The sequence below is a fragment of the Macaca thibetana genome, chromosome 4 (assembly GCF_024542745.1).
Source record: "Macaca thibetana thibetana isolate TM-01 chromosome 4, ASM2454274v1, whole genome shotgun sequence".
Classification (NCBI taxonomy): domain Eukaryota; kingdom Metazoa; phylum Chordata; class Mammalia; order Primates; family Cercopithecidae; genus Macaca; species Macaca thibetana.
In genome coordinates, this window is record NC_065581.1 from 156,965,193 (window position 1) to 156,989,250 (window position 24,058).

The 24,058-nt window shown below is 48.1% G+C and overlaps 1 protein-coding gene across 1 annotated transcript; it reads right to left on the bottom strand.

Moving 5' to 3' along the window:
* Positions 1–217: 217 nt before the first annotated feature.
* On the bottom strand, positions 218–23,360 carry NR2E1 (nuclear receptor subfamily 2 group E member 1). The gene is made up of 9 exons (XM_050786826.1): positions 22,571–23,360; positions 17,719–17,864; positions 14,405–14,492; positions 12,601–12,836; positions 11,099–11,245; positions 8,925–9,021; positions 8,388–8,537; positions 7,691–7,796; positions 218–1,731 (listed from the first exon to the last, which is right to left on the bottom strand). The coding sequence occupies exons 1-9, from the start codon at positions 22,593–22,595 to the stop codon at positions 1,569–1,571; spliced, it is 1,158 nt and encodes a 385-aa protein (XP_050642783.1). The 5' UTR covers positions 22,596–23,360; the 3' UTR covers positions 218–1,568.
* Positions 23,361–24,058: the final 698 nt, after the last annotated feature.

Below are 24,058 nucleotides of genomic sequence, written 5' to 3' on the forward strand. Positions count from 1 at the left end.
TTTGAGAGCTGTAGAGAACAGAATCTTATGTTTTATTTCTTTATTCATCATTTTCCAAATGGTATTCACTGTAAGAAGGAAATTGCCTTTGTAGTTCGGTTCTGCAGGCTCTGTGCTGGAGTGCTCCGAGCTTCAGTTTTAACACCAGCTGTTGCCCCTACCTTGTTTCTGGTGGGTGAGAACCAGCCAGAGAGGGAGGGTAAGAAATCAGGCAGAGTTCATTTAAATTCAATATATTTTTATTCTTTGTAAATACAATGAGTACAACCTTTTAACTTCACAAATCAGTTAATTCACTTTGTACAAGGAAAGTTTTACTCCTCCTATGATAGTCCAAGTGCTGAATGTTTTCCCTCAGTGCTAGTACCTAATAAATCAAAATGTGAAAAGTACAGCAGCTATTTAAAAATGTTTGTTTCTACATTTCCATAAGTATAGAGTCATACCAAAGGAGCAGCTTAAAGTGTAGGATGGTGTGTGTGTGTGTGTGTCTGTGTGTGTGTGTGTGTGTGTGTGTGTGTGTGTGTGTGTTCATTCAAGGCTTTACTAGAAACCAGTTTTCGGAAAGGCATTGAAGAGTCTCAGGCTGTTAGCAATGGATCAATCAAGAACCCTCTTAGCATTCATCTCCTTGAAGTTCCTTCTGCAATTACGTCCATACTCGTTTCCTGTCTGGTGTGACTTGCTGCACCACGAGTTTGGACCCCCACTGCCTTTGGTTTCAGCACTATGTTAACGGGACAGCAATCTACCTCACTCAATCACTCATCTCCACTTTATTTGGTTTTGCTGTTTTGATTCGTCCTCCCTTGACTTATGTTCTTTTAGTAAAGCTCTTCTCTTTTTGAGATGTTATCCAACCTGAAGTCCTGGTGAGAATCTCGTTTTGTCCACCAATTCCTTTGACAAGGTTGCCTGGCCTATGGTATTAAAAAAGAAGAAGAAGAAAGAACAAAAGAAAGAGAAAGAAAAGAAAAAAGAAGATAGCGAAAAAGCAAATCACATAGCATAAGCTACTTTTCACTTATTAACTCAGTTCTGAAGGCCATTTAATAATGTATTACAATAGAGGGGAAACTTTTGATAACACTTTTAATTTAAAACCTACCATTATTTTTAAAATAAATGCTCCAACATAACGTAGTTCTGAAGGCCGCAGTACGATGTTATACACAGAGCTATATTTGGTTACCAAACTTTATATGCTAAAAAGGAAAAGAAAGCACTACTTATGTTTCAGCTTTTGATCGTTCAGCCTGATCTTCCAGGTAAGAGGCAGAATGGCATGGCCTGTGGCAACCCCCAGTTTGCCCCCTCCCAGGACATGGCAGCAGTGAGTTTTCAGCGCAGGCGGTCCTGTTGTACCCCTCTCCTTCCCAGCCTCCCCACCCTGGTCAGGGCGGCAGGTCATAGCTACTGGAATGTTTCGTGTCAATTGGCATTTTTTCCTGAAGGCTACACATTCCCCGGTGTATGCTTCCTGAAGGGTTTGTTAGTTGAGGCTTGTTCTCCACGGGTCGAAGTTCATCTGATACTGTCCCATCCTGAAAAGTGGGTACCTTGTGAGCTTAGATATCACTGGATTTGTACATATCTGAAAGCAGTCTTGTAATTGGCACATTGCCAATGGTTTTTTTGAAAAACACTTCTTCTATAGTTGATGGGCTAATAGAACGTAAAGCTGGCAAAAGCAACAGGAGTTTTCCAAAGCGACAGGGTTGAGTGGGATATCTGGAATATGAGAAGCCATGAAAACAAGGTCAGAGTCCATTCCTCATGGAAACTAACGTCTTATACTTGAACATACATCATCTCCTGCATTCCTGATCTAGGTGTCCTGAATAACGCAGTCTCCCTGCGGCAAAGTTCTGGACAGGCACTGTTGTCCCTGTTTTGCAGGTAGACTGCTTGAGGCAGGGAGACCATAAATGATGCTGCCAAAATCACACAGACACTCTCTGTACATTAACAAAAGGATTGCATTTTGTTTGGGGAAAAAAAGAATTTTAAGAAACATAGTACTAATTTTAAGCCAAATAATAAATTTAAGATTTCCATTATAGAAAATGACCAGGACGTTGAGGATAAAGCTAGCAACAGAATACACATTTTCTAATTCTCAGGACTCCTTCACAAGGCTATTTCCCTCACATAAAATGGCTTCTTTTTCTAAGCAATTCTCCAAATTATTATTCAGGCATTATACTTAGTCTCTCTCAGGAATAATTCCATCCTTATTACACTGCAAATTAAAGACTAAGTTCTGTTGGGGCAGTGCCACCCAACTCTCATGTCAATGAAATTGGCATGTAATTAAAGATGTGAGAAATTGCTTAACAATTTCCTCTCTTGATGTCCAACATATATCTGTGCTCAGATGTGCAAGTTCAATCTTCTGCTGCCTTTAGATGCCTGCACCCACCTCCTCACTGCAGCCCTGATACTTCTTCAGCCAATAGTTAGAATTAGATATCAATATACATAAGGAAGGCTCCCTCCACTGAAATGAAACACCCAAAAAACTGACCTTCCGGGATACACATCTGTGACTAAGCTGGGTTCAACCCAGGCCACAAGGTGCTAGAAGCTAAGGGATATCAAAATTCTTTCGAAGGAGTCAGGTGGCTGTGTTTAACTACCGAATAACTCCACCCTGCAAATAAAGTTCAGGGGAGCAACTTTCATGCTTGTCTATTTAGCTTTGGGCACATAAGAGTCCTTCTCTTCCACAGAATACAAGGCTTATAGTTCATTCTGGGCCTCTCAGGACCTCAGCTGACTCTTTCACTGCCCAGCTTCATGACCACCTGGGGACAGGGGCCACCAGACCACATCTAGTAGTGTGGTGTGGAAATGGCGAAGCTTATCTACATTAAAAAAAAAAAAAAAAAAAAAAAAAAAAAAAAAAAAACTGAAATCCTACCACTTGTTCTCCTTGTTGAATGTATTTCTAATGTTTCTTGGAAAGTAATCCCCAAATCCATGTCTCCCTTTCACCTTGGCCAGTTTTTTCTTCAACAGCTCTATTTCCCTTCCCAGGACCAGGCATAGTAGAGATAATTCTGCAGCAAGTTGGAGGCAGTGGCTGCCTGGACGACCTCTGCCATCTGCGCATCCACCCAACATGCTGAACGTTTCCCATGGTGATAAACCACTGCGAGAAATCATCACCTTCGGAAAGGATGAATTTGGGGGAATCCATAGACAACCAACTCCTGATTTTCTGCAAACAGATTACCCACTCATCTACTCTCCCACTTATTTTATTCTCTAGTTGGGAAAGGGTTGGTTAGTCAGTCAACAAAAATTAATTGTCTATTATATGTAGCATACGGTACCACCAGAAATAGCAATGTATGAGGTCAGGTGTGGTGGGCTCATACCTGTAATCCCAGCACTTTGGGAGGCTGAGGCAAGAGCATCGCTTGAGCCCAGGAGTTCAAGATGAGCGTGGGCAACAAAGCAAGGCTCATCTCTACAAAAATTCGCTGGGCACCTGTAGTCCCAGATACTCGGAAGGCAGAGGTGGGAGAATTGCTTAAGCCTAGGAGGCAGAGGTTGCAGTGAGCCACGACTGCACCACTGCAACACAGCCTGGGCATTCAAAACAAAAATGTGTGTGTGTGTGTGTGTGTGTGTGTGTGTGTGTGTGTGAGAGAGAGAGAGAGAGAGAGAGACAGACACAGAGAGAGAGGGAGTCTGACTAATCAAAATTATCTTTTAGAATATCTATGCCCTTGTCTTCATCCATTAGCATCAATAATTGGATTTTCTTTCAGGTTTAAGTGTTTTAGGTCTATTACAGATTTGCACATTTGATCTTCAGTATAGCATATAGTTTGTGTGGAATGTCAATTCCTAGGCTCCTTCTTACATCCTGGATAATTAGAGAAATAGCTTAGAGAGCTGTAATATACAATTAGGCTCAGTTTCAGTTTGCATGTTAACTTTTCATTTCAATTTCAGATTTTATTTTTCTAGACAGGAAAGTGCTGGAGGCAAAAGTGTTCACTGATTTGAAGGGCTAAGAAATAAGGCATAGTCATTTTTGTCACATGTATGACCCTAGATATAAATATTAAATTACAGCTGTAACTGATATCAGAATGAAATAATAATTCCATAAAATAAGAAATTCCATAATTCCATTATTTAATAAGAAATAAGATACTTATTTAATATTTACTATTCTAATATTTAATAGAAATAATACGAATTCCATGGCAAAGCAGATGTGTTTTTTCCACACATGATTTTCTTCTTTTGGGATGTTGGGGGGATGTAGTTTCCTTGCCATTTCTCTAAAATAGGCTGTTGTTAACCCATGGTTGAATTCTCTTGGGCCACCCTATCAGCAGCTCCCGGCACACCAGGCTCCCCTCCTCACTCACCTCCCTGGCACTTCCCACAGGACACCTACCAGCTCCTCCACCGCTCTCAAGACACAACTTCTCTCCTGCTGAAATCCTCCTCCTATTGAAGGACCAACTCTCATGTTCCTTCCTCCACCAATCAGACTTTCAGCCTTTCCAATTGTCCCTCACTCCCTCTGTCTAGGATTCATCTCTCACACTCTCCACATTGCTTTCCTCTCTTCTCTATTTGGATTGGAGTGACACTGCTGCCCACTGCTTGAGATGATAAGGGGCAGTGTCTTGCTCCTTCTGGTATCCCATAGTGCCCACCTGCAGCCCCGCATGTGGCCAATACTCGGCAAAGGCTTGACTGAATCAATAACTGGATACCATGTTCTTCTCATTTTTAAGTTCTTTTTTTTTTTTTTTTTTGAAACGGAGTCTTGCTCTGTCGCCCAGGCTGGAGTGCAGTGGCCGGATCTCAGCTCACTGCAAGCTCCGCCTCCCGGGTTCACGCCATTATCCTGCCTCAGCCTCCCAGGTAGCTGGGACTACAGGCGCCCACCACCACGCCCGGCTAATTTTTTATATTTTTAGTAGAGACGGGATTTCACCATGTTAGCCAGGATGGTCTTGATCTCCTGACCTCGTGATCCGCCCACCTCGGCCTCCCAAAGTGCTGGGATTACAGGCATGAGCCACCACACCCGGCCTCATTTTTAAGTTCTTAATACCATAATGGTTCTAAATGTCAAAGGTCAGTTAGGACATACAAGTTAGTTTTTGGTTTTTTGTTTTTTTATTTTTTGTTTGTTTGTTTTTTAGACAGAGTCTCACTCACTCTGTTACCTGGGGCTGGAGTAGAGTGGCACAATCTCGGCTCACTGCAACCTCCACTTCCCAGCTTCAAGCGATTCTCCTGCCTCAGCCTCCCGAGTAGCTGGGACTACAGGTGCATGCCATGACACCCAGATAACTTTTATATTTTTAGTAGAGACCGGTTTCACCATGTTGGCCAGGCTGGTGTTGAACTCCTGACCTCAGGTGATCCGCCCTCCTTGAACTCTCAAAGTGCTTGGGATTACAGGCGTGAGCCACTCTGCCTGGCCTACAAGTTAGTGGAAGTACCCAGATTATGTACTGCTCCATTTAATAATTTTGAACAAATATTAACTGCCTACTATATATATTCTGTAATTCCATATGCATTAAAAATTTCAAATCCTGGCATTTTAATTTGGAAAAACATATACGGGTGCACTATCAACATAGTTTCAGTGATATTCCATGGACAGGGAACAGTTTTATTCATTTAGTGTTCAAAAGAGGGTTTATGATAGAAATAGGGAGACCTTAGCAGAAGTGGTATCACCCCAAATGGACAGAGTTGACTTGGGATTTCTCTGACCCATTAGTTGAGGGAGGCATTAACAGCCTCTACCCATTTGATGTATTTATTCCCACCACAGTGTCTATAGCTGATGTTGAGATTATGGAGATGGGCTTTCGCAGGTTCCTTTCAAATCAGCCTAGAGAATAGCAACTCTATTCCAACCTCAAATCTACCACAGTCCTAACTCAGGAAACTAGAAAGGTTCCATTTATCTTTAAAAGCCAGGTTTTTTGTTTTTTTTTTCCTTAATGGCATAATACAATTTATACTTCTTTTTTTTTTTTTTAATTTTTGGTGGAGACAGAGTCATGCCATGTTGTGCCCAGGCTGGTCTCGAACTCCTGAGCTCAAGTGAACTGCCTGCCTTGGCCTCCCAAAGTGCTGGGATTACAGGTGTGAGCCGCCTCAGCCCCCAGTCTATACTTCTTGATGGGCTTGCCCAGTGCTGGGCCAGGAGGAGCTTTGTTGGAGCCCCAGTCTCTGAGAATTCCTACAAACAGTCAAGAACAGCCTCTGCATGTGGGCCCTGCATGGCCAGAAGTAACCTGGTAGATGTTATGACTCAAAACAACAGATACCAGTCACCAAGGCCAAACAACAGTTATGATAGGTGAAAAGATGACTTCTCTAGGCTGGGCATAGTAGCCCAGGCCTGTAATCCCAGCACTTTGGGAGACTTAGGTGGGAGGATCACTTGAGGCCAGGAGTTCGAGACCAGCCTGGGCAACATAGCGAGACCTTGTCTCTACAAAAACTTTAAAAATTAGCTAGTTGTGTCAGGCGTGGTGGCTCACACCTGTAATCCCAGCACTTTGGGAGGCCGAGGCAAGCAGATCACAGGGTCAGGAGTTCAAGACCTGCCTGGCCAACATGGTGAAACCCCACCTCTACTGAAAATACAAAAATTAGCCAGGTGTGGTGGCAGGCACCTGTAATCCCAGCTACTTGGGAGGCTGAGGCAGGAGAATCGCTTGCAGGCGGAGGTTGCAGTGAGCAGAGATTGCACCACTGCACTCCAGCCTGGGTAAAAGAGTGAAACTCCATCTCAAAAATAAAAAAATAAATAAATAAATAAATAAGCTGGGTGTGGTGGCATGCACCTGTAGTCTCAGCTACTCAGTAGGCTGAGGTGGGAGGATTGTATAAGCCCATGAGTTCATGGCTGCAGTGAGCCATGCTCACATGCCACTGCACTTCAGCCTTCCAGCCTGGGCAACAGAGCAAGACCCTGTCTCAAAAAAAAACCTCTCTGGAAAGTTCTCTCATCCTTTCATTTGAGATTGGCATCTGAAGGAAGGCACCTGTGTTTTCTCAAGGATGATGTGGCCACTCTCTCACATACCAACCATGACACTCTGGGCTTCATTTTTTTTTTTTTCTTTTGAGATGGAGTCTCACTCTGTCACCCAGGCTGGAGTGCAGTGGCACAATATTGGCTCACTACAAGCTCCGCCTCCCAGGTTCACGACATTCTCCTGCCTCAGCCTCCCGAGTAGCCTGGCTAATTGTTTTGTATTTTTCAGTAGAGACGAGGTTTCACCATGTTAGCCAGGATGGTCTCGATCTCCTGACCTCGTGATCCACCTGTCTTAGCCTCCCAAAGTGCTGGGATTACAGGCGTGAGCCACCGTGCCTGGCCTGGCTTCATTTTTGACCCCTCCATACCCATTCACACAAATGTTGTTCCATTATTTTGACGGATTAGTTTGTTCCACCAGGACAACTGTAATATGTCTGACAGTGCTTTCAGTTTGATCATCTAATTAGATTTGCTCCTCTCACCCACCCTGAGAGATAGGTAACGACATGGATTCTCCCTAAATTAACTGGCTGGCAACAAGATAATTAGTCACAATGTTTGAACTGGCTTATTACCGCCTGCTCAGACATTCACAATGGAGGCAATTTTCTTAAGTACATGTTCAAGGCAAACAAGGGTCACCTGGTATGGATGTAGCTGTTGAGCGTTAGCTGAGCCTCATCTTGAAGGGCCGCAATGGCAGCAGCATTCCGGAAGCTTCTCAGTTCAGAACCACTATGTGTAGGAACTAGAAATGAAGACCAGGAAACTGTGATAGACAGCATAGAAATTGCATCTGGGAGCCAGGCACGGTGGCTCATGCCTGTAATCCCAGCACTTTGGGAGGCCGAGGCAGGCGGATCACTTGAGGTCAGCAGTTTGAGACCAACCTGGCCAACATGGTGAAACCCTGTCTCTACTAAAAATACAAAAATTAGCTGGACATGGTGGCACGTGTCTGTAATCCCAGCTACTCGAGAGGCTGAGGCAGGAGAATTGCTTAAACCCAGGAGGCAGAGGTTCTAGTGAGCCGAGATGGTGCCATTGGACTCCAGCCTGGGTGACAAGAGCAAGACACCATCTCAAAAAAAAATTTAAAAAATTAAAAATAGACAGAAAAAGAAGAAATTGGGTCTGGGAATGCACCTCTGTGGAAGTGGATGCCCAGCAGAACATGCAGGTTCCCATAGCAATCAAAAATGGGGCCAGATTAAGATTATCAGCTCCCTTGAAAACCATCACCTCTTTTTGCAAAGGTCAGTTCAAACTTCGAGATGGCTGAATTAGTGAGGTGGCAAAACTGGGGAAGGAGAAGAAACAGGGGTCTGTGTCTGCTTACCGGCTTTGAAAGTGACGATGCATTTTAGACAGGCAAATTCAGTAGCATCTAACCGGAGTTGTCTAAATCGAGCCACCACCTCTTGTAAAGCCTGTATTTCAGATATGATCTTGTTCAGCTTCTGGGAATCTGTGTTGTCACCGTTCATGCCTAGAATAAAAATATGGGATAAATACTCTAATATGAAGGCATTTTCATGATTTAATATTGATTTTTGACAAAATCCTGCATATCAATATCTATTCAATTGTCACTCTAAGATATCTGATTCCATGTAAACTGGCTATATTGTATGAAAGTTAATATAAAATCTTCTCTTGGATGATAACAAACACAGTAATTTGCATTTAAATAACAATGCAAGCAGTCATGAATACAACAAAACAACATTATTTGCATTTAAATATAGATTTATAAATGACAGGTATACTCTATTGTTCAGCAGGAATTTGTTATTCTTTACATGTTGTTCTTTTTTCAGTAATGTATTTTTATGGTAATTTCTACAACAAAGTCATTAAATTGTGCAATTCTTACCAGATACAGCCAGTAGAGTGTTAGCATCAACCGGAATGGCCCATTGTGCTATTCCTAGAACAAACAGTTCTCTCCAAGCATCTTCCAAAAGCATCAGCTGTCATACAATAGATGTATAATATAATATAGTGTGTAATTTATAAATTTATAAACAATTTCACTATGTAAATTTCCATTATTTTAAAAAGTGTTTTAAATGCCTGTCTTGGTAATTTTTTCTGAATATTCTAGCTTTCCCTTATTTTCCCATATTTTCCTTTTGAAAAGGTGCCTATAGATATGCACATGGATTTGAGAGTCAGCCATTCCAATTCTCCAAAGTTTCCTTCTCTCAGAAAAGGATTTGCCCTTCTTGTCCTTGTATCCACCCATTCCTGACCACCTAGAAGCTCCTCTAGAGACCGAGGCTTTATGAAATGCCAGCAGCCCAGCAGGTGGATTCCCCTCACAGAGAATGCTGCTATTAGCAGGGTTGAGGATTCCTCAGACACTTGCAGAGCTGGGTCCCCATCTTCCTGGAGGGTTGAGGGGGCTGGGCTGGGAGAGAGACAGAGATCACTAATTCCCAAGAGGCATTGGGGGAAATCAGGGTGTAATTATGTTAATCGGGTTTTGCTGAGTTTTCCTCGTCTCACTGCTTGATTTTTCTGAGACCCATAAATGGACAGCATCAAGGTGCTTGTCATTTTTATTCTAACAAAATGTGCTACTGAATATTTAAAATGAAAATCTGTCTCTTTTTCCAAATTAATATACCAGATTCCATTTCACTGCAGTTTGCTCTTTGTCGAAGGATTTCTACCAAAGGGCTAAGTGGCAGACAGTAAGTACATTTTGTTTGGGTGAGAGTATACAAATACTTGTTTTGGAAAAAAAAAAAAAAAAAGCCAATCTATACACACACACACACACACACACAGCAAATGGTTAGAGTTAAGCAGTAAACCTGTTCAAAGATAGGACCTAACTACCTTAAAAAATCTCAAAACTAAAAACCAGCCAATTCTAAATGATTTATGTAAAAGGATTTCTTTTGGGAGCTAAGAGCTGAATCATGAAGGCTTGTAACCAAAATCACAATTAGACCAAAGGTTTTAATTTTTATATGTTTTATTTTTAGTTTTATTGCATTAAGTACAGGAAATAATTGTAAAATGCAAGGTAAACAATATCTAATTCTGGCCATATTTGAAAGGGCAGGCCATGAAAAAAAGAACATCTCATGCTAGAAGATGAAATGCTTTTAGCACATTGCCTGATCTTTCCGTGGGAAACATACTTCATATAAAGGGCCACTATTATGTTTTAATTAGGTATGAAATGAATTGAAGAAATAAATCCTTTGCTTTTAGAACTACATATTAGCCTTTTGGAAAATTTGTCATTAATTCCTGTGAATGCACTGGTAACAGCCAACGGTTGGGAACACTTTGTTTTCTTTCTTTCCTTTAAGGTTAGAAAAATGTTAGCATTTCTAATATTCCTAACAACAAAATTTCTGGTTCTCAGTACAATACAATGTTTCACTGCACACACTTTTTCTTCCTCTGAATGTCATTTACAGCCACAGAATTAAGCAAAATGCCTATTTGTTTACAAAATGTCTAAAAACACATGAAGAACATGAAGAATCAAGGAAGATCCTAGCCTGCAGGAGGTGTGCACTGTGCCTCTTGGTCTTACAAGCTGATCAATTAATGACCAAAACTGGGAGCATCACAATGGAGAACATAAAGCTGAGAATATAAATAATAACATCAGTTCCGAAAATCTACTACTCTTACCACCTTCTACTTCTCTCAGTTCCAACGCTCTTAGTAAAACATTGTTTCATCGACAGTTTTAGAAAATCATTACAATTTTAAAATTGGTATTATATTTGCTCTTTCAATCAAACAAAAAGAGGTAATGTTCTTGTATGTGTGTTTTTCAAAGACTGGACCCAGCTTTTCTGAAATAATGTAATTATGTTTCTTACTAAGGATCATATAGGTAGATATTTTGAGCCCATGGGAAGAAGCAAGTAAAAACAAGTAGTTTCCACATTGCTGTTAAGAATGGATGCCTGCCTTGGGTGGTTTACCCGGGGATGGAGTGAGTTTTATAAGACTGAGTGCTACTGCTTCTTTCCCAGCTCTCTTTTTCCCAAGGCTTCAGTGCTCTGCTGGTCATACCTGGTCCTGCAAAGACAGCGTGGAGAAGGCTGGCACACTCTTAGCCCACTTGATGCTCATGAAGAGAAGTCTGGCAGCTGATTCACACACTGACTCTGTGGCCACTTCATAGAGATACATTGGGGTCCCATTCACTTCATGGGGGTACTGGGTGGGGAAGAAAGAAAGACACCTAGAAGTGAGGAAACCACAGCTTTGCAAGAAGAGACAAACTTTTACTTTCTAATTAAAGCAAGGAAGGGCATAAAAAGGAATTTGGATGTTTTGCTTAAACATGCAGTTGCCATCCGTAGGCAAAAAAATCAAACATCTCTATCTATAGAGTCTGAAAAGTAATACTGGTTGGGGGAGGTCCATTTCCATTCTTTGGGAGCCTCTCCCTTCCATAGGGTCCTCTGGCTTTTCTATCCCCTGCAGCAAATTTTCCTTGGGCTGAGCCAAGTGCCAAGCCTGGCTCCCAATTTAGACAAGAGCTGCTTGCATTTGTGTAAATAAAAATAGATGTGAAAAAGTATAAATTAATAGGCATCCCAAACACAAATATGCATATGAGTATTTTTAGAAAGGATTAGTATATTATGGAAATATTTCAATTAGACATCTTAATCATTCACAGAGCATTCCCATTCATAACTGACAACATATTCATAACACTACTTCCCCGAGCTTATTATACACATCAAGGGTAAGAAAGCAATATTAAATATTGTGCGTGTGCATGTGCCCAGGTGTCTGGCTTCCCTGCAGTGTGCGGCTGCAGCTGTCCCTCCTCTGGGGGACATCCTAGGCCCTCATCGACCTGGAGTGGGGGTCTTAGTAGGTATCAGCTGGAGGCCTGGAGGGTAGGCCTTAGGTGGCAGCCTTTCCAGGTGGTTCAGGCTGGGTCCTGCTCCTATGGAATCAACCCTGCTGTAAATCCACCTGCCTCAGAAGTAGGTGAGGAAGCATGGGAAATGAACTCAGATTCCTCAGACTGTTCTAACAGTGTGATCTCCACATTTCTCTCTTGTGTTAGAAACTCATGGCTTTACCCAAGAGCATACAGGCCAAGATCTGGAATTGTGGGGCACTTCCTCCAGCTGTAGCCAACTCCTCTCCTCTAAAAATGAACGTTGGTTCTTCTGGCCTTTAGGAACACCTGAGGCTGCCCTCTGGGTTTAGACGAGGGCTCCACCTACCACCGATCATCAGTGGGTGTTTCCTAAAGGTGCAGGTTCCTGGACTCCACCCCAAACTTGCAGAAACGAAATTTCTGGGGGGATAAGATCGGGACTGCACACTTGTAGCCACTCGGAGGTTGACTCTACTGTGCACTCAAGTTTGAGCACCCCTGGCTGAACAAGGCAGAGCAGGGGGGCTGGAGCTCCATGCAGAGACCAGCCAAGCACCCTGGAGTTCTCTCCCCAGTATGCCTGAGCCGCATCACAGCTCAGAAGAACTGGGTGCGTCCCTCTCCTCCATTCGCTGGCACGAGTCTCTTTGGGCCCAGCAAGGCCGCTGACCTTGGGCGTGGGCTGAGCCAGGCTCACGAGGGTCTGCCGCTCAGGGGTGGTGGACACCGCGGCCAGCTCCAGGCCGTGCGGCTCCAGCTGCGTGACCGCAGTGAAGAAGGCCGGCGCAGGGAGCGCCGCGGAGGGAAAGTGCGCGGCCGCCCCGTTCTCCTCCTTGTGTCCACGGAAGTAGAGGGCCACTTGCTTGCGGATGGTGGACGTCCGAGGCCCCCGCTCGTGCTGCACGGCTGCAGAGGCAAACAGAAACGTATGCAGGCCATCAGAGACGTCGCGACACAGCTGCTGCGGCGCTCCCCCCAGCCCCGCCCCAATGTCAAGTCTGGGCAGGCAAAACCGCCCAAGAGGTGAAAAGAAGAAGAGAGAAGGAATCTGAGGGAGGAAGGGATTCTGAGATCGTCTAACCACTACTCTGAATAGATTCGGAAGCTGAGACTTAGAAGAGGGGCCCGTGCTCAAAGTGCCATGATAATGGCAGAGCCTCAAGCAAGAGTAAGTGTGTTCTCGGTCGGTCCAGGGCTCCTCCCGACCAGGGAAGGGGATTCGCAGGGAAACCAGAGACCCTCTGGGCCGGAGTAGACAGGTATACTCGCCCCCATCCAAAAGAGAGGGAGCGTCGTGCACGCCAGACACCTCGTCTCTGCAGAGACTTTTCCAACTCGGCCCAAGAACAACCCTCCCTACCCCCAGGCCCCGCCCCCAGCGAAATGGCTTTTGGCCTCTGAGGGCCGCAGGAGAAAAGGAACCGAGTCCCGGGATTGCTAGGGGATGGAAAGAGGGAGAACCCGTCTCCTAGTATGCTGGAGAAAGGCAGGGGAGATGTGACAATTACCACCAACAGTTTAAATAAACAAATTAATTCAGGGCAATCTTCCGCCCGCCGAGCTTGACAACTTGTCAATACACAAGTTCAACAGGTTGGACGCTCCCTCCGGCTTCCTGCGCCGCGGAGGAAGGGGCTCTCTCCTCCTGGAGCTGCCACCCGGCCCGAGCCGCCTCACAGCAAAACCCACTCGCACCCTGTTCCCAGGCCCCACGGTGTCCTCCAGCCCATTACCCTCGCCCCCTGCCTGAGCCTGGGGCGCCCTCGACAGGCTGCAGCGGGGGACGCAGCTCGGACCGTACTCCAGGCCCAGGAAGCACTCTGACGTCCTGGTTCTTGCTGCTCTGCGTTTAAGAGCCTTGGGAGAGCTGGGTGTCCGAGGCACCCACGGGCGTCACCCTGCCTCTCCAGCCCCCTTTCCCTCTTTTCTGTAGAACAGAGAGAAGGCCCTGGAAAAGCTCACATCGGCCCAATGGCCGTGCTGATCTTGAATTTGCAAATGGGCTGGAAATTGCGCGTTTTCGCGTCTCTGCCCTCCCTTTTCCAACACACCGCGATCTTCCAGTCCGTATGATCTCCTCTCCGTGAGACTATCCAGACTTTAAGATCCTGGGGGAGGCTAGCAGGCTTAAGGGTGGCCACGAAGGGCTGCGAAGAGGGATTAGGACCGGAGGTAGAAAATGCGCCGCGATCCCCTAGAGAGTGGGGTCCCCCTAAGGGCTGCCTTTGTGGAGATGACTGTGTGGCGCAAGTTCCTGATGTGGGCATGGGTCTTGCCCTGGGGAATTCTAGGGGTCGCCAGCGGCTCCTGCTGACAGACGGGAAGGATACGACTGAAAGCCCGAGGCCAATTCCCAGCATCTGGAAAGAAGTGCTCCGAAGTTGATTTACATGCATAGGAGTGCCGAGTATTTTCTGTACATATAATTTCCTTACTACTCAATCAACAGTGGAATAAAGGGATGCACTGATTACCGTCTTTGTTCATGTTGACTTCCAAACACTTCTTCAGCCGACACGCCCTGCACTGGTTTCTGTGCGTCTTGTCCACCGGGCAGCCTCCCTGGAACAGAGCGCAGGGAGTCAGCGGTCCCCCTGGCCTTTAGGCTGGAGACCCGGAGCCGGCACCCGGGCGGGGAAACGGCGTGGAGGCGCGACCTTGCCCGACCGCAGGCCCTGGAGCCCCGAGCCTGGGCCTGCAAAACGCGAGAGCCTTGGGCATGAGCAGGGCCAGATCAAGAAGGGGCTGGGACGTCCCAGGCTACTTCAAGAGGGCCAGTCCCGGACCCCAAGAAAGCGGACAAGGGGAAAACGTCCTTCTCCAAGCAGGTGAAGGATAGAGAGCCGGGTTAGCAGACCCCGCAGCCCTGCGGGGCCCTCGGTAGGGGAATTTCCGCCGGTCGCGGAGTGGTGGAACAGGGATGAGACTTCAGGACCGAAGACAGCGACTTGGCCCCAGAGAAGGAGGCCTCTGAGTTCCGTTAAGAGCTGGCTTTTGGGTCAGGATTCACGCCATACCGCCCTCCCGCCAACGATCCTTTCTGCTTTCAGTACTTGAGTCTACCCTTTTCTGCCACTTTCTGGGCAAGCCCGTTTATCTATCCGATAAATCTCTCCCATTTATTCTTCACTTTCCTGTTACCTCACTTCTGCTTTTGTATGAAGCCAACCTTATTATCAGCCAGTTGAGAGTTGCCTTAAAGACTAGCCTTGGCCCAGGTGCATAGAAACACGGCCCTTCCTGGAAGGTGAGGGGTTAGGAGGGCAAGGCCTAGAGAAGATGAGGGTGAAAAAGGAAGAGCTCAAGGCTTGAGCAAAATATAGAAATGCCCACCATGTAAACAGGACCAGGAAGGTAATGTGACGGACTGTCAGTCTAAATGATAATATGGACTAAGAACGTTAGCATGGTAACTGAAAAAATAAAGGTAGTCACTTCTTTAGAAATATTTATCTGAGATGCATGAGAAAATAGATGTTTTACCTAATGCAATTTTCTGAAAAAAACATTAGCCATTGAAAGAGGAAATCTACAGATAAAGTTTCCTTTGGAATTTATTCAGTGTTAGGTGTCATTACTGAGGGGACATGTGCATGGATACATAAAGAGTCATGTTCATGAGTTTTATACACAGAAAATGTTTAAGACATTGTGTGCTCTCCTATATTTATAGAAGTTGCTACTGTTACATTTGTAGCGAGGAAAGATAATAAATGTATTTTTATTTTGCTTCATAATCTCAAAAATTCATATACTCTGAAGTTGGAGTATGTTTTTTCCCCCGAAGCCCTTTAGGGGAAAATTACACATCAGAATGCAGTTTTATGAGTTCATGCTTCTCCAATTTAAAATATGATGATTTATTTAAAATAAAGGTAGGACAGATGTTCACATCCATTTCTAAATGTCCCCATTACTGTTAATCATACATTGGAATATAATTTAATCTTAGAATAAGAGAGAAAGGAAATAATTTTGGGATCCAAAGTGAATCATTTAGGGCATCTTTGCTGGCCAATGTAATAGTTCATGGTAAATAAGTTTTTTAAACTTATTATTAAATGTAATCATATATCTATCCTCAGATGGTATCTTTCCAGTATTCTTATAAACATGCAAATGCAAAATGGAAACCTTCATTAGTTCTTAAGTGTGTCTTCAAATCAGATCAAACGTATATAAATATCTAGTGCCAGAGGGAAGGATGAATGCCTCAGCTATGATCATTTACTCTCCTTGCAAGAAGAACACCAGGCCTGATGAGTCTATTATCAGTCCTTTACAAGCACTTGGACTGATATCAATATGCTTGAATTGATAGCCATCCCCTTTTAAAAGATCAAGCACAACATCAGAGATCTTGATTTTCCAATTCTGTTCACTGCATAAAAGCAAAAGACAATCTAAGTAGAAGTTCGTTCAAATCTGACAACCCCCAGTAATCGCACAATCCTGTGGAGTTATTGGGATACAGTCCTATGCATGTAAAATGTGATGTGTCCATATGGTGAAGCTAGAAACTGATACAGTATCCAATTAAACAGGTAACAGGGCTAGAGAGCTCAAAATTTCTCTCAATGTAAACATCTTCTGTTTTTGTGGTTAATCCAAAACTGTTAGAAAATGATATGAGCAGACATGACTTCAGAAAAAGACATCAGAACAATTCGCTAGCAGCAGGCAATGTATGCATGTGTATACATGTACCCTATATTTACTAATTAGTGAAAAGTGTTTTACTATTTTGTTACCAAAGGATGACTCCTGACTAATGCACCCTCAGGGATCTTTCCAGGAGTGAAATGGAGGCCTCTGTGCTGAGGGTCTGAGTGGCTGGTAAGGAGAAGGCAAAGTGTGGGACCAGAAGGTTGATCTCCTTAGTTAAAATCAGCCTATTACTGAGCTGGAAACTGAGTCAAGGGGCTCTGCTCACTCTTTCTAGAAGCTTTGGCTCATACTGAGCCCATGCCAGATTCCTCTGTCTCTTTGAGACAGTTTTGCCTACTCAAGACCAAAACAACCAACTGGGTCCATATTCTAAGCAGAGAAGGAGAACAGGGATATGGAAGCTTGAGGAGGATCCCAGTTGCACCTTCCTTTTGAATCTTCTCTTCTTCCTCACCCTGCCCTTTTCTGACAAGGCACAGCTAAGGTCACATGGGTGCTGAATTCCCACTGCCCACTTCCAGAGCAGCCCTGATTCTCTGGAGTCAGAAAGGCACAACTCCTCAGAAAGCACTGCCTCTCTTCCAAGTGGCCAGCACTCACTTGGTGGTCTCAGCTAAAGGTGGTGGTGACCTTGACTCAGATGTCTGTGTGCCACTTACTTCTGCATCCCAGGCAAGTGATAAGGGGACTGAGCTTGATGCTGCTAGGAGTGAGGGTGGGGTGGGCAGGCACAATAACAAAGCTCTTTCTCCTGCTGGCTACTTGTGGTTTAGATGCTACATTCTTTAGGTCCCTTGGACCAGCTTTAGAGCCACTGGGTGTGGGCCTTAACCAGTGTCAAAATCTGTCAGAATTAAAAAAAAAAAAAAAAAAAAAAAAGTGTAGGGAGGCTCTAGGACTTCAGACTTCCTTCTATAAACTCATATCTTCCTTACCTCTTCCCGCCTTTCCCCAGCCAAAGGGCCTCCAAGAGTTGAGGCAAGAAGGAGGGGAGAGGAAGGGAGAGGTCAGGGCTGGGTCTCTCCTCAACAGCGTGGAAACTCAGAGGAGGCCTTGGCACAAACAAAAGAGTGAGGAGGCAGCAGAGGGGAGCCGAGCAGTGCAGCCCTGGCTAAGGTACCTGGTTTCCAGATTTGCAGACATACGTCCTATTCCTTCGGATGCTCCGTTTGAAAAAACCCGAGCAGCCGTCGCAGGCGTAGACCCCGTAGTGTTTCCCCGAGCTGCGGTCGCCACACACTTTGCAGGGGATATCTAAAATGCGGCCTGAAATCGCAGGAAAGACGGGGAAGGGGGGAAGGGGCGAGAGGGAAAGGAGGGCGGAGAAGAGGGAGAAAAGGGGAGAGGGAGAGAGAGATGCTAAGCAATCTGACCTCTGAAGGGATTAGCACCGAAGCTGCGGTAAAAGCAAATAATGAAGTGATTTTATAGCCAAACTTTTTTTCCTTGAGCAAGTGTCAGTTTCCTACAATGAGCATTATTCATGCACCGCTACATGTATTTGGGTCTCCTCTAATCGCCGAGACCCATTTTGGAATAAAAGATGACAGCAGGCCCGGGCGGCAGCGCGGCCCTCCACTGCCTTTCTGCTCCGCGGAAAGTTTGGCCGCCTCCCTCCTCCGCTTTTGCATTTAACAGAGAAAGTTGTTAGTGAGCGCGCGAGGAGACAAACTTGAAATGTAAAAGGGAAAAGAAGAAAAACAAACACGGCTGGAACCAGTGGTGGCAGCTGGAAGGCAATCGAGTTTTCTCTGAGCTCCGCCGGGCGGTGTTATTATTAGGATTATTATTGTAATGCTAATACTTGGATTATTAATGATAATAAGGGTAGTGGTAATTGGCCAACTTTCGCTTTACCTATTTAAAAAATGCTTGGTGAGTCGCTTTGGAGAAATTATTTCTTTTAGGAAAAAATTATTTTCTCCGCAAAGTGGTTCGGGGCTAGGCAAGGGAGAGGGGAGCGACGCAAGTTGTTGGTTCCCTGCCGGGTTAGCTTGGGACAGGCGTTCTTCTCCCTCCATTTCCTAAGCCCTTTCTCCCTAGACGACTGGCCTCCACACACTTGGTCCTGTATGGGTCTCTTCCTCCCGGTTTTTCCAGTGCTGTGTGAGCCTGATTTTTTTAAAATTAAGAATCTGACCGATTTTTCTAGGCTGAATCCCCCCACCCCCCATGGACCCCACCTCAAGAGCACTTTCCCTGGAATCCCCTCAAGCCTGGGGTGGCCACAGACCCTGGAGGAGTGTCAGGGAGAGGGTAATATTTGGCCTCTTTAGAATATTTGGTAATATTTGGCCTCCCTTTAGAAAGGGAGGAATTCCTTTCCTCTAAGGTTCAAGAGTCCAACAAGTGCCTGAAGCGGTTTATAGGGACTTAGAAATGCTTCCTCCCGCAAAACAAAGGGAGTATTAAACTGTTAACTTAATTAACACTTTAATTTTAAAAATAACAATAGTTGATAACAATTGACTTATTAACACTTGCTTTTCTCTTCTTCTACCCATCCGAAGACCTCCAGTTTGGGCCCCAGCGGCCTCAGGCCTCCCTGAAATTCGACAGCTTCTGCGGAAAGCGCTTGGGTTGGGGACTACGATTAGATTGGGGTGGGGAGGGGCGGCAGTGAAACGTCTGGGCAAGGGGAGCAGGGGAGGTGAGGGCGTGGCGCGGGGAGGGCCTCGAGGCACCGGAGGTGTAAACTCGCTCCTGGAACCGGAGGCGTCCGGGCGAGCTTGCACCCTGGGTCCCAGCCTAGTCTCAGGTGGAGGGGGTGGGAGGAGAGAGCGCGCGGGACCGTGCTTGGGGGTGGGGGGTGTTCGGTAACGACCAGGCTCGGCCGGGTAATTACAACCCCGCGGCAGCACCTGCCTATAGAGCCACCAGTGACCCGTCAAAAAGAGTAGCATGGGAATTCGGACGGCGACAAAGGCGGGCAGGGGAGGCGCGCGGCGCGGCGGCCACCGGCTCGGCGCCCCTTCTCCCACAAGGCGGGAGGGGAGATTGTGCTGTGGGAGGGAGGGGCTGGAGAGAGCCAGGCGAGGGCACAGCAGGTCTTGTCCTCCACTCCTTTGGGCCTGTCACTGCGCCCAAGGGAGTTCCTGGTCGCTCAGGAACCGGGTCTGGAGCTCCGCTGCACGGGCACTCACTCTGGAAGCAGTAAACTTGGTTTCCATATTTTACAACCATCCTCTGCATAACACGCGCCCTCTGACCGCTCCAGGGTCCACGTTTGGGGCCCAGCAGTACTGTCACCCCAGCTGTCCTCTTCCCCGTGGCACCGTTGAAGATGCCAAGATGAGTGAGTGGGAGGAGCAGTGATGGGGTCTCTTTTTCCCCACTTCCCATCCGGACAGGAAGCCCAGGACAGCATCGCTGGAGAACCCGACAAGGGTGGAGGGAAGACCAGTGCAGGGTGGGGGCCCCTCCTCGGACTCCCCCGCCCGAGCTTCCGGACTGTTGCCCCCTAGGCCACCACCAGTGCAAGTCCTGCCTCTGCGCAGACCTCCGAGCCGCGGCTCCTGGGGTAGATTAGAGACAGGCAACCGGGCTGGGGCGGGGCCCAGGAGGGAGGGACGCGAAAATTCCGGGGCATAGCGGGTCTGTGCCTCAGACTCCGCCACCCAGCCACGTTAAGGTGACTTGGGGTCACGAGACAAGCTGGTTGACCCCGTTGCAAAGCTCCTCTCATTTAGCAAGCCGAGTGAGCTCCGACGTGAGGCGAGCCGGAGTTTCCTGAAGCTGGAAAACCGTTCTTAACTTCCCTCGCCAGGGGGTCCCCTCGGGGCTTTTTGTGTGTCATAATTGCCTAAAGATATATGGCAGCTTCGATTACTGTAATTACCATCAGAGGCTGTTGAAAGAAGTTAGTCTGGGCTGCAGGGGTGACTGGCCAGGGTCTCGTTACCACCCAGGCGGGGCTCCGGGTGACATCGCTCTGCTCTCCAGCCGCGAGAAGCCGGGCAAGGCGGGGGCTGCAGCTCTGGCTGCTCGACCCAGTCCTGACCCGGCCCGCTGCGCGCCGACCTCCTCGCCGCCCCGGGCCCGAGGGACGCAGGTCTCGGGTTGGCTGCCGCCACCGGTTTGGAAAGGGCCTAGATGCAGCGGCGCCACGGGCGGGGGCCTCTGTCCTGCGGGCCTGAGAAAGCTCAGCAGCCGCGTCCCGACCTGAGCCGGGGCTGGAGGCTTCCAAGGCCTCCCTCAGGCTCTTGGGAAGTTGGAACGGCCAAAGTTTCCGCAATGAGCCCACTGTGGTTTTTCCCCCAAAGTCTGGAGGGTTGGCCTGCCTCCTAGTCCACAGCAGGGGCGCAGCCGCAGGCGGGCAGAGCTCCCCGCTCACCCCTCCCTCGCCTCTGAGGCCTCACCTTTCAAGGACCCCAGCGGCTCCGCACCCTGAAATGGACGAAAGAGCCCGGTGCTCCTTACTTCCAGGGGTGTAGGCGAGGGCCTGTCCCGGGGCGAGCGAGCTAGGAGGCCTGCCGAGACCCGCGGGCTTCAGTTTTTGCAATGGAGGCTCAGAATGCAACAGAAACGGCCTCCTGTACCTCCTGGGAAGGACACTCACGCCCGGGAATGCGGGCAACAAAAATCGAGGTCGCTTTGCCTCCTGGAAATTCCAACAGCGAGGGTCAGAGTAGGCCCGAGCCTAACGGGAAACTCAGTCCTGCGCCAGGGTCCGCTCTGCATTCAGGCCGCGGTTAGGGCTCCTTCTCTGCTCCCTCTGTCCCAGCTCGAAACATTTCTCCTTCTCTTTTTGTTCACGTTCATTTTACTCTAATTTTTAAAAGATCAGCACCCAAAGCAAAACCAACGGACAAAGTGAAAACACAACCTCCTTCTTGGAGGGGGGTAGGAGGGCGGGAATTGCATCCCACTTAAGTGAGACTTCATTACCAGTCCTCAGAAGTATCTCCGATTCTCCCAACTTTCAAAGACTCAGGACAATGAGGGCGAGTGAAAGGGGGAGGGGGCGGGAAGGAACGCATAGAGCGCCAAAAATGCTATCCGCGAAAACAACACCGGCAGCAGGGCAACTTCGGGATATGGGGACTGCGGCGGCAACGGTCGTCCCCAGCCTCAGACCCTGGAGCCCTCAGCCGTGGGCCACGGGATGGCGGGAACTGAAATGCCCCCGGGAGATCTGAGCACCGTGGTTGCGCCTGCTCAGCGCGGGCTCGGGCCTGCACATTCTTGGGTTCCGCAGGCACGGTGCAAGCAAATGCCCTCGCACACACACTTAGCCCGGCGCTCCTGAGTCTCGGGGTGGTGAGAGGTCAGCTGCGGCCTGGGGTTCGGAGAGCGGGCAACTAAGGAAGTTCGAGGAAGGAGAGAAGCGCACGGAGTGAGCAGGCCGAGCACTCCTGCCTCTGCTGGGCTCCGGCTCGAAAAGTCCTTGGGATTAGGGATTTGGTCCTCTCTTTGCTAGAGTGGTTCGCCATACTTTAAATTCCCCAGTTATGACCTACGCGGATTTAGGATTAAGGAAAATGTGACTTTTAAATTGTTTCTGCTTCCCAGTTTGCAGGATTATTTGAAATAGCTAGAAACGGGGTGCAAAGCATTCCATTCAAAATCCGCTTTGCACAGAGTTGCTTTTGCGCGCTGGAGCTCGGAGTTTTGAGCGAGTGTGTTATTGTGCTATTGCCTGAAACTGCGGCCCAGTTCCCGCCCCCATGGCTCCCCCCACCCAGCACCTGGCGGCTAAATGTAGGCAACTCATCCGACTGGTGGGCTGCGCGGGTCGTAACCTTCTCACCGCACCAGACAGGGGGGATCAAGCAATCCAGAGGCAACGAAACAGCTCTCCCCTCACCACGAAATGCTCCAACTCACGGTCTACAGGGCTGGGCCGAACGCACACGCCCGTTGGAGTCCCGGGGCTCGGAGTCGCAGCGCTCCAGGCAGGACCTCCCCAGCCTCCCTGCTCGCCCGCCCCAGGCTGCGCGTCTAGGCCCCACGGCGGCCGGAGAGGTACCCACTTGTTGATCCGGCCGGCTTGCTCATGCTGGCTGTCCCGGGGCGGAGCGGTTGGTGGGCGCTGCCCGAGTCCCGGCCGGCAGCGCCCGCCTCGCCGCTCGGCGCCGCCGCTCTCCAGCCGCCCTCCAGCCTGCAAGGCTCCTGGGCAGGACAGGTGGGTGTCAGTCGCGCGCTGCGCTGCTCCCTGGGCGCTCAGAATTCGTTCCACAGTAGAAATTTAAGCATCCTTAAGTTTCTTCCCGGCTCTTGCAAAACCGCAGCTGCTGGGAATGCTGCTTGATATGGACACACACATGGACCGACAGATGAAGAGATGGACAGGAAGACTGAGGAAGAAGGGAGAACAGCAAGAAAGGGATGTTGAAGGACAGAGATGGAGACAGGAAAATGGCCTTCCTACGGAGCGAAATCCCTCTTTTTCCCCATTCCTGTCACTCAGTCTTCAATCTCTCCCTCTACATAGGTATGCAGAGTGTGGGCAATCTCTGCCGACCGCTGGTCTCCCAAGGAAAGAAGGAAAACACAACCGCAGTCTCAGAGGCAGACGGGCTCCGCGCTGCCGGAACCCGAGCGCAGAGTGGGGTAACTAGATTGCTGGGAAATCTTCCGAGGGAAGAGGCGGCCAGGTCCGGGTTTCCGGGGAGAGCCGCGCACGCAGCGGCGAAGGGTCCCCGAAGTTCATTACCCCGTGACTTTGTGCCTGTCGCTGCGGGCTGGGTCCCCTGTAATATCTCCAGAAGCGCTCTGACAGGCAGCCGCGGGGAGGGGAATAGGGCGTCCCTGGCCCACTTAGCTTTTCCCCCAACTCCTGGCGGGGTCTGACGTCAGCCATGTGCGGGGAGGGGATGGGAAGAGGGAGGGGGTTAAATGCTAATGATATTAATGAACCTCCAAGCGGCTCCCAAAGAAAATGCAGGCGCTCTCGGAGCTTACGAGTTAGAAAGTGTGAATACGGGAGTGTGGCTCTGTGCGTGCGTGATGGTGAGGACGGTGCGGCTCGTAATAAAAATGAATTCGTATATTTCACGGCAAGAAGGAAGGGGAGGGGTGACGGGGCTTTCTCAAAACGCTTTCCCCCCTCTCTCCAGAGTGCCAGATAGATTCGCGGAAGAAATTGGGTGGCTCTGTGCTGGCGTGTGATTGTGCGCGCTGGCCACGGCCATGTGAGTTGGTTCATTCTTGGTCCCGTGCCCCTTCTGTTGGGTAAAACTTGGATCTGGCCCGAGGTGAGTAATTTACTCATTTTGCACATATCTACGGAAAGTCAGGGCTGAGGATGGGGTCTTCCGGAGGTTGCGCGTTCCTTCGGCCTTCGCGAGGTGGGTTTGGTCTCCAGCTGAGGGGAGGGTACCGCCAGCTTCCCCAAGCGGAGCTGGCCCATCCGACGCTGAACGAATCTCTTGTCGGCTCCATTATCTGCACCAGGGCGGCAGGAGGGCAGAGCGTTCCCTCCCGCGGCTTGTCCTCTGCGGGCATCGCGGGTTCCGGCT

Bases quoted from the DNA above. Each gene is read 5' to 3' on its own strand.
- NR2E1 (XM_050786826.1), bottom strand. From the start codon at position 22,595: ATGAGCAAGCCGGCCGGATCAACAA. The intron at 17,865-22,570 runs GTGGGTACCTCT...CTGCGATTTCAG, and splicing joins CAAGCCGGCCGGATCAACAA to GCCGCATTTTAGATATCCCC. The intron at 9,022-11,098 runs GTATGACCAGCA...ATTGTATGACAG, and splicing joins CGCTGTCTTTGCAGGACCAG to CTGATGCTTTTGGAAGATGC.